The 12,055-nt window shown below is 35.2% G+C and overlaps 1 protein-coding gene across 9 annotated transcripts in view; it reads left to right on the top strand.

The window, feature by feature from the left end:
* Positions 1–12,055, top strand: part of ARHGAP32 (Rho GTPase activating protein 32) — a 291,479-nt gene that overhangs the window by 262,680 nt on the left and 16,744 nt on the right. For all 9 annotated transcript variants that reach the window (XM_077894162.1, XM_077894164.1, XM_077894163.1 and 6 more), the window contains 3 exons: positions 6,487–6,594; positions 6,871–7,016; positions 7,819–8,014. In XM_077894162.1, coding sequence (XP_077750288.1) covers positions 6,487–6,594; positions 6,871–7,016; positions 7,819–8,014 — 450 coding nt within the window. The remainder of the gene's footprint in view (positions 1–6,486; positions 6,595–6,870; positions 7,017–7,818; positions 8,015–12,055) is intronic.

The following is a 12,055-nucleotide window of genomic DNA, read 5'->3' as shown; positions in this document are numbered from 1 at the left end:
AATCAGTGCATTATTTTTAGTCCATGCTATAGCTATAAATCATAATAATCAAGAGCCAGAAGGTAACTTAGCACTGACTCATTGTCCTGTTAATGTGCCCTGTCTTAAGAGGAGTTTAGGAAATTAAAGAGGTTATTAAGGACCCACTGAAGAGTGAAAAAAATACAACACAAAGAGCTTCTGTGAAGGAAGCTCAAGAAATTCAGGTATTCAACCTGGAAAAAGAAGGCTGAGGAGACAGATCTGATAATACAGTTATTGAAGAATATTTAAGGAGAAAGAAGACTTTTTTTTTAGTTTACCAGAAAAGGAAACCTGGTACAGTATAATGAATACTAGCTTGGTACATCTGAATTTGAGTTTGCAACTTCATCACTTCCTTCGTGACCTCTCTAAGCATTAATCTCCATATCAGTGAAAAGAATACTAATAATACCCTCTTAAGAGGATTTTCTTTTGATGTTAAAATGAGATCCAATGTGTGAATGAGTCTGGTCCTTAGTATTTTATTCTTTTAATAGAAAGCATAGCAAGACAGATGATTAGAATTAAGCCAAGATTTCTTGGCTTGATAGTTTTACAGGAGGTACCATGTAGATCTATCTTTCTTCTCTAAATTAAGGGGGAAAAAAAAGACCAATATAACATTCATATACACATAATTTTAAAAAGTCAAACATTGTACATAGTTGACAGTAAAAAACAGCAGTCTCCTACTGCACAACTCCCCTTACTGATTTCTCCTTAGCTTCTGTTTCTTTTTTTTTTTAGCTTCTGTTTCTGAATAACATGCTTATGTTCTTATTTCTTGATTTTTCATTTTTAGATGTTTTTACCTTTTAAAAAAAATTTTTTTTTATTTATTTATGATAGTCACAGAGAGAGAGAGAGAGAGAGAGAGAGAGGCAGAGGCAGAGACATAGGCAGATGGGGAAGCAGGCTCCATGCACCGGGAGCCTGATGTGGGATTCGATCCTGGGTCCCCAGGATCGCGCCCTGGGCCAAAGGCAGGCGCCAAACCGCTGCGCCACCCAGGGATCCCATTTTTACCTTTCTTTTATGGTAAATGAAATTTTACTGTCTTTACCCGCCTCCCACCCCCCTGCCATACCACACAAACACATTTCCCCTTTTCTTGTCTTCATCCTGTGGTTAGGTTAGCATTTGGAGTTAAAACCAGTATTCACTGTATTGTAATAACTTTATATTATTTACAACTGCACATAATATATACTAGACCTCTGTTTCTTTTCTGAGGTAACTTCGTGTGTGTTTTGGAGCAGTTGCCCATTTTTGGCTTGCTCCGTTTCTGTTCATCACTAGTTTATCCCTGAAACACCCTCGAGGGACTTCAGACTTATCAGGCAAGCCTTTTTTTTTTTTTAAAGTTTTGTTGTTGTTCCATGAAAACATCCCTCCTAGAGCCTCTGTCCCACTACTCAGTCCCTCTGTCCGGGCCGATTGCTCTCTAGACCTACAACACTGCCAACTCTTTCCCCCCTCATTTTGGAAATTCTCTTCATTGCCTCCTGCACGAATTGAATCCTTCTTTTTGGGATCTCTTGCTGTCACTTCTCTTGTGTGCACTGCCTGCTTTGTTGTAGACATCTTTGGTAGCTTCCTGAGGAAAGCTATAATGGAAGTAAATGTTTTGAGACATCGAGATGAAAATGCTTTTATTCTACTCTTGCATTTGATTGATAACTCTAGAGTTTTAGTCTGTAAGTCATTTTTTCCCATAATTTTGGTGGCATTGCACTGTTGTCATCTAAGCAAAAATGCCACAGTGATATCTGATTCTAGTCTGCCAGTGCTTAATATGACATATTTTTATTTTGTCTATATCCTTTCTGGATGCTTTTATATTGAGAATATACCTAGCATTCTATTTTCATATTGACTCATCTTGGGGTGGATTCTTTTACTTTATTTGCTGTGGGGTTCTCGGTGGGCCTTTTCCATCGGGGAACATGTGAGAAATTTTCTTACTGTTATTGCTGTGATGGTTCTCATTGCAACTCAAACCCCATACCTTTTCTCTATTCTCTTTCTGGTTTTATTGTAGCTCTTTTTTTTTTTTTTAAGATTTTATTTATTTATTTATGAGAGAGAGAGAGAGAGAGCGAGCCAGAGGCACAGGCAGAGGGAGAAGCAGGCTCCATGCAAGAAGCCTGATATGGGTGGGACTCAGTTCCCGGACTCCAGGATCAGGCCCTGGGCCGAAGGCAGGCACTAAACCACTGAGCCACCCAGGGATCCCCTTATTGTAGCTCTTGAACCAATCTTTCATTTTCTCTTTGTCAGTTCTCATGTAAAGATTTCCTCCAGTCCACTTCTTGATTTAAAAAACAATTATTTCCAAGAACTTCCTTCTTGTTCCTGTGAATGCTCCTACTTGATAGCATCCTTCTCTTTATCTCATGGATATGGATATAATCTTTTCTCCCTATGAGAATATTACTGGTAATTATAGGTTTTGTTTTAAATTGTTCTCTGCTTGTCACAGTATTTGTTCCTTCCTCATTTGGCAGCTCACCTTTATCAAGACTGCAAAAAATTCAATAGATTGTATAGAAGCAGGAAACAAAAATTCTGTTTTTAAAAGTCATGTTTTATAAGTGTGATAGTATTTAACTTCACTGTGAATTAAAATCTTGAATAAACAGAGAAACCCTTTAAAATTGGCTTTAGGTAAGCTTAAAATTTAAATATTTAGTCAAAGTGGTTTAGAGACAGAAACCTGTTAGGCAAAAAAAACAAAAAAACAAAAAAACCAAACTTATATTGCCTTAGACACCAGTCAGTGCATTTTACATAGGGAATAGAGTATTGGTTACTATTGTGGGTAAATTAAGAGAACGTCAGTAAGAAGAGACAAATATGGAGAATGTATATGTGTGTATGTATATAAAGTACATGTTTCTCCTATATATTTTATATTTTATATAAATAAATCTTCCAACATGTTTTTATTTATATCTCATATATTTATACCCCGTTGTTTAGTATATTTGTGTTATCTACTATATAATGTCTATGTATTATTGGCATTATAATGTAGGGAGTTTGGAGGCAAATTGCCTCTATCAGCTGTGTGACCTTGTGACCTTGGGCTAGTTCCTTTGCCTCTTGGGCTCAGTTCATTGTTTGTAAAATAGAGAATACTGTTACTTTTCTATTAGGATTATTATGAATATTAAAGGAATAGCACTTAGAACAAGGCCTGTTATATAAGTACTGTTTGAGTTAATTACCTCTATTATTATTGTGATAACAAGCATTTACTATTTTGTTTTACCTATAGTGTGTATATATAAATGTATGTGTTTATAGTGTTGTCTATTTTATATATAATCTCCCTAAAACAGGCTCCTTGAGGTCATGAATTTTGTCTTATCACTGTATTCTCAGAATAGAACCTTGCACATAGTAAATATTCAATAATATATATTGCATACACATTTTATATATTTTATGCACCATATGTTTTATAGTTTGCTATACATATATATATACACACACATACACATTTGGTATACATATCCCAATATTATTTTCTGTATTCCTAATGTACATTACCTACAATGTATGTTGACATGTTTTATATATATTGTTTACTATATATATACACACACATATATATCTCATTGTATATTATATATAATTCCTTGTGATATATCTCCTGCTATGTAATGTATTTTTATATTTTAGTGTCTTCTACATAATTTGAGTATTAATCTCCGTTAATATATTTCTTTCCATCCAGACTTTTTAAGATTTTAGCATTCACATTTCCTAACTTTTTAAATGTTCTTGAAAAAACATGATTTTTAATAGTATTCCCTTATGCGAATGGGCTATATGTTATTTTAACCCTTTCCCTAATTTGCTTGCTTGTTTTGTTTCTTTTTTTTTTTTTAATTTTTATTTATTTATGATAGTCAGAGAGAGAGAGAGAGAGAGAGGCAGAGACACAGAGGGAGAAGCAGGCTCCATGCACCGGGAGCCCGATGTGGGATTCGATCCCGGGTCTCCAGGATCGCGCCCTGGGCCAAAGGCAGGCGCCAAACAGCTGCGCCACCCAGGGATCCCACTTGTTTTGTTTCTTAAATTCCACATTTGAGTGAATCAAATAGTATTTGTCCTTCTCTGACTTATTTTTCTTAGACTTATACTCTCTGGCTCCATCCATATTGTTGCAAATGGCAAGATTTCATTCTTTTTATGGCTGAATAATATCCCAGTGTATGTATACACCACATCTCCTTTATCCATTCATCCACTGATAGACACTTGAGATGCTTTCATAATTTGGCTATGGTAAATAATGCTGTAATAAACAGCGGTGCACTTATCCCTTTGAAGTAGTGTTTTTGTGTTTTGGGGTAAATACCCAGTAGTTTGATTATTGGATTGTAAGGTAGTTCTACTTTTAACTGTTTGAAGAACCTCCATACTATTTTCCACAGTGGCTGCACTAGTTTGCATTCCATGGTAGGTTTTTTTCTCCCTTACTTTTGAACATCACTGTGAGGACCATCCACTTACGTGAATTTTGGGGACAATTTAGGGTTTTTTTTTTGGACAAAGACCTGAAAGTGGAATTCTTAGAAATCAAAAGGTACTAAAATTTCTTTCCCAATATACAGCAATTTCCCAGTTGTATTCCATGAAGATTTAAGCAGTTTGTACTCTGCTGAATATGAAAATGCTCATTTCATGCACTCTGACTAAAATTCTCCGTGAGCTTTTAAAAACATTGTTACAATGAGATACATGAATAAATTGCTATCTTCGTTGTTTTGAGTTGCATTTCTCCTAAATATATTTCTGAAATATTTCAGTAGTTCTCTTCCTTCATCTACTCTCTACTGAAAATAATAAAATTTTACATGTTTTCTAAACACATTTCTTAAGCTTCCCACCTCTCTACACTGTCTCCAGACCAGCCTCACTTCTGTCTGTCTTTCCTATTCAAGTATGTAGAGGAGGGACCAAGAAGTACCTTTGTACTAGAGAGCAGTGGCAGTGGATGCTGTTGAATGAGAGACTTTGGAGCCGCGCTGATGATCTTGATTTGAGACAAGCGCTGCTTGTCTGTGTCACCTGAGCACACCTTGGTTTTCTCCTCCATGAAGTGGGGAGTGGTAGCCCTGTGCTGGTCAGGCTGTCATGGGAACTTGAGGAGATCCCTGTAGAAAGCATCTTGAACAGTGCTTCTAGCTGCTGTCTGATTTTGCTTCTCAGATTCCTGTTGGGCTCATCTTGGTCTTTGAGACTCATATGCTGCTCACAATTTAACTTTCATTACCATTTCAAATAACAGTCTTAAACTTATGTCTCCTATTTATTGTCCTTAATAGTTTTCAATCCCTATACATATAGGACAGGACACTTGAAGAGATGTAGTAGCTACTCAGTAATACCTCTGTGTATTTCTCTGATTTGACTTGCATTAAAAAACTAATTATGCTTTCTTTCCAAAAATATTATCCCCTGTTATTTAACAGGGGATATCCCCCCTCTCTTTACATAAAGATGTGTGTGTGTATACACACCACATGTTTAAATAATTCCATATATATAAGTACACATATATGTGGAATTGTTTAAGTAAAGCAAATAAGATAGACCAGAATATTAGATTTTGGAATAGGCCTTCTGTTCTAAGCACATTTTTTGCTCAACTATTCTCTTCCTTTGGTGCCCACTGCAATTTTTCTTTTAATATTTTAGGCCTGTGAAATACCGTTTTCTTTTATTTATTTATTTTTTATTTTATTTTTTAAAGATTTATTTATTTATTTATGATAGACATAAAGAGAGAGAGAGAGTCAGAGACACAGGAGGAGGGAAAAGCAGGCTCCATGCTGGGAGCCTGACGTGGGACTCGATCCCGGGACTCCAGGATCACACCCTGGGCCAAAGGCAGGCGCCAAACGACTGAGCCACCCAGGGATCCCCGCAAACTGCTGAGCCACCCAGGGATCCCCCCATTTTCTTTTATAAAAGAAAAGTTTAAATCCTCTCCTGTTAGCGTGTCTGCTGCAAGTAGAACAGCATAACTTGATGATATCATTTGTCTAGAAACCAGCTTTGATGGACGATGTATTTCACTGGTGAAATACATTCAAACTAGATGTCTGACAACCAGGAGCAAATATTCCTAAAGATTTTTTAAAACTAAAGCTGTTTTCTTGGAACCAGTCCTATCAGAAATGTTAATTTCCTACCGTATCTACCTTAGACTTTTTTCTTAGAATTCTGTAGATGTGATTACTGTATATAGAATATAGAATTCATAATATTCTCCTGACACTTCTGTGGTAATCATAGTATTCAGACCTAAGAAGCAACAAAAGATTTTGCTGGAGTTTGTGTGGTTCCCTTTTCTATTTCCATTGAAATCTTAAAAATTAATTAGTGGTGCTTCTATACTGCTACATACTGTTTCTTTTTGTTAATATGTTATATTGCATTTTCCAGAACGCTGGAGTTCCTGATGAGACACTTGTCCCTTCTAGCTGACTATTGTTCCATCACAAATATGCATGCAAAAAACCTAGCAATTGTTTGGGCTCCGAACCTGCTAAGGTAAGTTGCATTTGATTTAATGACCTTAAGTAGAACTAGTTATCTTAAATCAAAATATAATTCATCAGCATTCCTTGAGAACAATTTTTAAAAGTAAAACTCATCTGCTGTTTTTATAAGCATCTTCTAAAAAGAGGCAAGTGGGGCTTAGCCAAGGCACTAAAAGTACGCTTTCTTCCTCTGGTGTGTCTGTTTACTCATTAAAAATAAAATTATAATGCCCTTTAAGGCTGCTGTCTTTGGGATTCTCTGATGGTAATGTTGGTTCCCCCACAGATCAAAACAGATAGAATCTGCTTGCTTCAGCGGAACAGCAGCTTTCATGGAAGTGAGAATTCAGTCTGTGGTGGTTGAATTCATCCTGAATCATGTAGATGTCCTCTTCAGTGGGAAAATCAGTGCTGTCATTCAGGACGGGGCAGGTATGGCTCACACGGATTTTGTTTACAAGGAACATATATAGACTTCAAAAGGCAGGGAAAAACTGCATTTCTCATCTTAGTTGAATAAATCTCTCTTTGGTAGAAAGCAGGTAATTTATGTCCACTTCTTAAAATGCATAGTTTAACAGTTATTTTGTGTATACTTAGTGAATACTACCTGTTAGACCTCTTATGATCTAAGTTTATGATACATTAAAAAATATGTCACCTATTATTGATGCATATAAAGTTATAATATGGAGCAGTGAATGAAAAAATTTTATTCAGACTTAACATATCTGAGTGATACCTTGCTTGATATCTTTTAAGGAAGGAAAATAGTTAAATTATTTACGGAATTAAAAAAAATATATATATATTATTGTTAAGAACCTGGTATGGCACTTTCTTTACCTCATTCAATATAAAGCTCTGTTGTTTCTGCCATTTAAAAGACTTAAGAGGGATGCCTGGATGCCTGGGTGGCTCAGCAGTTGAGCATCTGCCTTTGGCTCAGGGCGTGATCCCGGAGTTCTGGGATCGAGTCCCACATCGGGCTCCCCAGAGGGAGCCTGCTTCTCCCTTTGCCTGTGTCTCTGCCTCTCTCTCTGTGTCTCTCATGAATAAATAAAATCTTTAAAAAATAAATAAAAATAAAAGACTTAAGAAAATGTAAAACAACACAGGTAGATAGGTAGATAGAGGTTGATGTACACAACACACTCACACAGATTTATATATATATCTTTTTACCTGTGCCAAAAATCTTGACTTTTTTCAATTCTTTTCTTTCTTTCTAAAGCTTCTCTATCAAGACCCAAGTCCCTGCTGGTTTCCTCTCCATCCACCAAGCTGCTGACCTTGGAGGAAGCCCAGGCACGGACGCAAGCTCAGGTCAGCTCTCCAATTGTGACTGAAAATAAATACATCGAAGTAGGAGAAGGACCGGCTGCACTTCAGGGAAAGTTTCATACCATAATTGAGTTCCCACTTGAAAGGTAAGATTCCTTAAATCCTCTTTAATGATGTGATTTTCACAGTCAAGTGTTCTTTTTTTTTTTTCCTTTTGCATTTTAATATTACCATAGTGATTTTGAGCCCGCCCCCAAAAAACCCATTCATCTGACTATAGATGGTGTTTCATAGGGAATGATACAAATGATTCTCGAAAAGCATTATGATATCATGTTATTTTAAAGAAGCTGAAAGTTAATTATAGAGGGCAAATTGTAAGGGAAAATAATACAGTTGCACTTATATAGGGTGTAATTTTCTCTCTGAGATATGTTGTCTAGAAATTTATTTAGAAATATACTGGGGTTGGAACAGCTTACACAGGAAATCATGAATGGATAACGACTTGTTTGATTCCATTTTAAGTTTAAAATAGACCAGCACCTCTCGCAGTGCTGTCTCCCAGCCAGCATGAAGAGATGGATGCATAATACTCCATGGTGTGTGTGTGTGTGTGTGTGTGTGTGTGTGTGTGTGTGTATGTACACACACCATATCTTTATGCATTCATCTCTTGATGGATACTTAGGCTGCTTCCATTATCTTGACTATCATAAATAATGCTGCAGTAAACGTAACGGTGCATATAGCTGTCAAATTAGTGATTTTGCTTTGGGTAAATACCCAGAAGTGGAATTACTAGATCATACGGTGGTTCTATTTTGAATTATTTGAGGAATCTCCGTACTGTTTTCCATAGTGACTGCACCAATCCATATTCCCACCAACTGTGCACAAGAGTTCCCTTTTCTTCCCTGCCTTGCCAACACTTGTTATTTCTTCTTTTTCATTTTAGCCATTCTGACTGGTGTGAGGGGACATCTCATTGTGGTTTTGATTTGTACTTCCCTCATGATGAGTGATGTTGAGCATCTTTTCATGTGTCCTTTGGCTATCTATATGTCTTTTTTTTTTTTTTTTTTGGAAAAGTGTCATTCAGGTCCTCTGCCTATTTTAATTGGATTATCTTTTGGTGTTAGTTGTGTGAATTTTTATATATTTTGGATATTAATCCCTTATTGAATATATCATTTGCAAATATCTTCTCCCAGTCAGTAGGTTATCTTTCATCTTGTGGATGGTTTTCTTCACTGTGCAAATTTAGTTTGATATAGTCTCAATTGCTTATTTCCTGCCTGAGGAAATAGATTCAGAAAGATATCGCTAAGGCCTATGTCTAAGAGATTACTGCCTATGTTTTCTTTCAGGAGTTTTATGGTTTCAGGCCTTACATTTAGGTCTTTATTCTGAGTTTATTTTGTGTAAGATATAAGAAAGTGGTCTAGTTTCAGTCTTTTACATGTAGCTGTCCAGTTTTCCCAACACCATTTATTGAAGAAACTGTCTTTTCCCCATTGTATATTCTTGCCAACTTTGTCATAGATGAATTTGACCATATAAGCATAAGTTTATTTCTGGATGTCTTTTGGTGCTAGTACTGTACAATTTCAACTACAGTGTAGTTTGACATCTGGAAGTGTGATACCTCCCACTTTGATACTTCTCAAAATTGCTTTAACTGTTCAGGGTCTTTTATGGTTACTTACAATGTTAAGGATTGTTTTTGTTCTAGTTCTATGAAAAATATTATTTGTATTATGATAGAAATTCCATTGAATTTGTAGATTGCTTTAGGTAGTTAAGACTTTGAACAGAATTAATTCTATCAATCATAAACATGATGTATCTCTCCCTTTATTTGTGTCATCTTTAATTTCTTTCACTAGTGTCTTATAATTTCTAGACTACAAGTGTGAACTCCTTGGTAGATTTATTCCTAAGTATTTTTTTGATGTAATTGTAAATGGAGTTATTTTCTTAATTTCCTTTTCTTCCAGTTTTGTTACTAGTGTAAAAAAATGCAAAATATTTCTGTGTATTAATTTTGTATCTGCAACTTGAATTCATTCATTAGTTCTACTAGTTTTTTGGTAGCATCTAGGGTTTTCTATATATAGTATCATATCATCTGTAAATAGTGATAGTTTTACTTCTTCCATACCAATTTGGATGCCTTTTATTTCTTCTTTTTTGTCTGATAGCTATAGCTAGCACTTCTAGTACTGTGTTGAATAAAAATGGCAAGAGTACATCCGTATCTTATTCCTGATCTTAGAGTACAAGTTTTCAGCTTTTCACCATTGAGTATGATGTTATCCGTGGGTTTGCTTTATTTGACCTTCATTATGGTGAGGTATGTTCCCTCTCAACCCACTTCCTTGAGAGTTTTTATCATGAAGAGATGTTGAATTTTGTGAAATGCTGTTTCTGCATCTATTGAGATGTTCCTATGATTTTTATTCTTCATTTTGTCAATGTGGTGTAGCATGTTGATTGATTTGCAGATATTGAACAATCCTCTCATCCCTGAAATAAATCTCACTTGACCTTGGTGAGTGATCCATTTAATGTGTTATTAAACTCAATTTGCTAATACTTTATTGAGGATTTTTACATCCATGATCATCAGGGATATTGATCTATAATTTTCTTTTTTTGTAGTGTCTTTGTCTGGTTTTAGGATCATGGTAATGCTGGCCTTGTAGAATAGATTTGGAAACATTGCTTCCTCATTTATTTTTGCAATAGTTTGAGAAGGATAGGTATTTTTTGTTTTTGTGATCAAAGATCTATTCATTAATGTAAGTGGAGTGTTAAAAGTCCCTTACTATTGTATTACTGTCAATTTCTCCCTTTATATTTGTTCATATTTGCTTATAGATATTCCTATATTGGTTGCTTAAATATTTAACAATTGTTGCAGCATCTAGTTGGGTTGGTTCCTTTATTATTACATAACGTCCTCTTTGTCTCTTATTATATAGTCTTTGGGTATTTTTAAATTTTTTTATTGAAGTTCAATTTGCCAACATATAGTATAACACCCAGTGTTCATCCCATCTTTGCTTTAAAGTTTGTTTTGTCTGATGTAGGGGTTGCTACCCAAACTTTTTTTTTTTTTTTTTTTTTGCTTCAGTTTGCATGGAATCTCTTTTTCCATTTTTTCACTTTTAGTCTGTATGTGTCTTACATGTGAAATGACTGTCTTGTAGGTCCTGTTTTCTTATCCATTCAATCACCCTGTGTCTTTTGAATGGAGGATTTAGTCTGTTTACATTTAAAGCAGATATTGGTAGGCATGTACTTAACTGCCATTTTGTTCATTGTAAAGCAGATATTGGTAGGCATGTACTTAACTGCCATTTTGTTCATTGTTCAGTGCTCTATTTCTTTGTTCTTCTCTTGCTCTTTTCCTTTGGTTTAATGACTTTCTTTAATGTTATGCTTGGATTCTTTTCTCTTTTTTTGTGTGTGCTATTGTAAGGATTTTGGTTTGTAGTCGTTATGAGGTTCTGTAAAATACCCTATGTATATAGCAGTTTATATGGAGTTGATGGTCGTTTAGATTCAAACATATTTTAAAAGCACTGCCTTTTTACTCTCTCCTCTATATTTTATGTATATGACATCATATTTTACATCTTTTTGTAAGTCCTTTAATTTTTTAGGTATAGTTGATTTTACTTTTTTCCTTTAACCTTCATACTAGCCTTATAAATGATTGATCTTTATGTTTGTTTTTACTTGAGAAATTTTTTCCTTTAATAATTTCTGTTTTAGTTATGGCCTTTTTTTCCCTACTCAAAAAAGTCCCTTTATCATTTCTTATGTGGTAGGTTTTGTGATGAACTCTTTTAACTTTTGTTTGTCTGGGAAACTCTTTATCTCTCCTTCAATTCTGAATTATAGCCTTGCTAGGTAGAATATTCTTGATTGTAGATTTTTTTTCCCTTCAGCACATTGAATATGTCATTTCACTTCTTTCTGGCCTGAAAAGCATCTGCTAAAAAATCAGCTGATAGCCTTATGGAGTTTCCCTGCTATGTAACTATTTGTTTTTCTCCTGCTGCTTTTAAGATTCTCTCCTTATTTTTAGTTTTTCACATTGTAGTTAGTCTTGGTGTGGACCACCTTGGGCTCATCTTTTGGGGTCTTTTTGTGCTTCCTGGACCACGTGTATGTCT

The sequence above is a fragment of the Canis aureus genome, chromosome 3, assembly GCF_053574225.1.
Source record: "Canis aureus isolate CA01 chromosome 3, VMU_Caureus_v.1.0, whole genome shotgun sequence".
NCBI lineage: Eukaryota > Metazoa > Chordata > Mammalia > Carnivora > Canidae > Canis > Canis aureus.
Note: the sequence above shows the minus strand (reverse complement) of the source record. Positions and strands in the feature narration are given on the sequence as shown.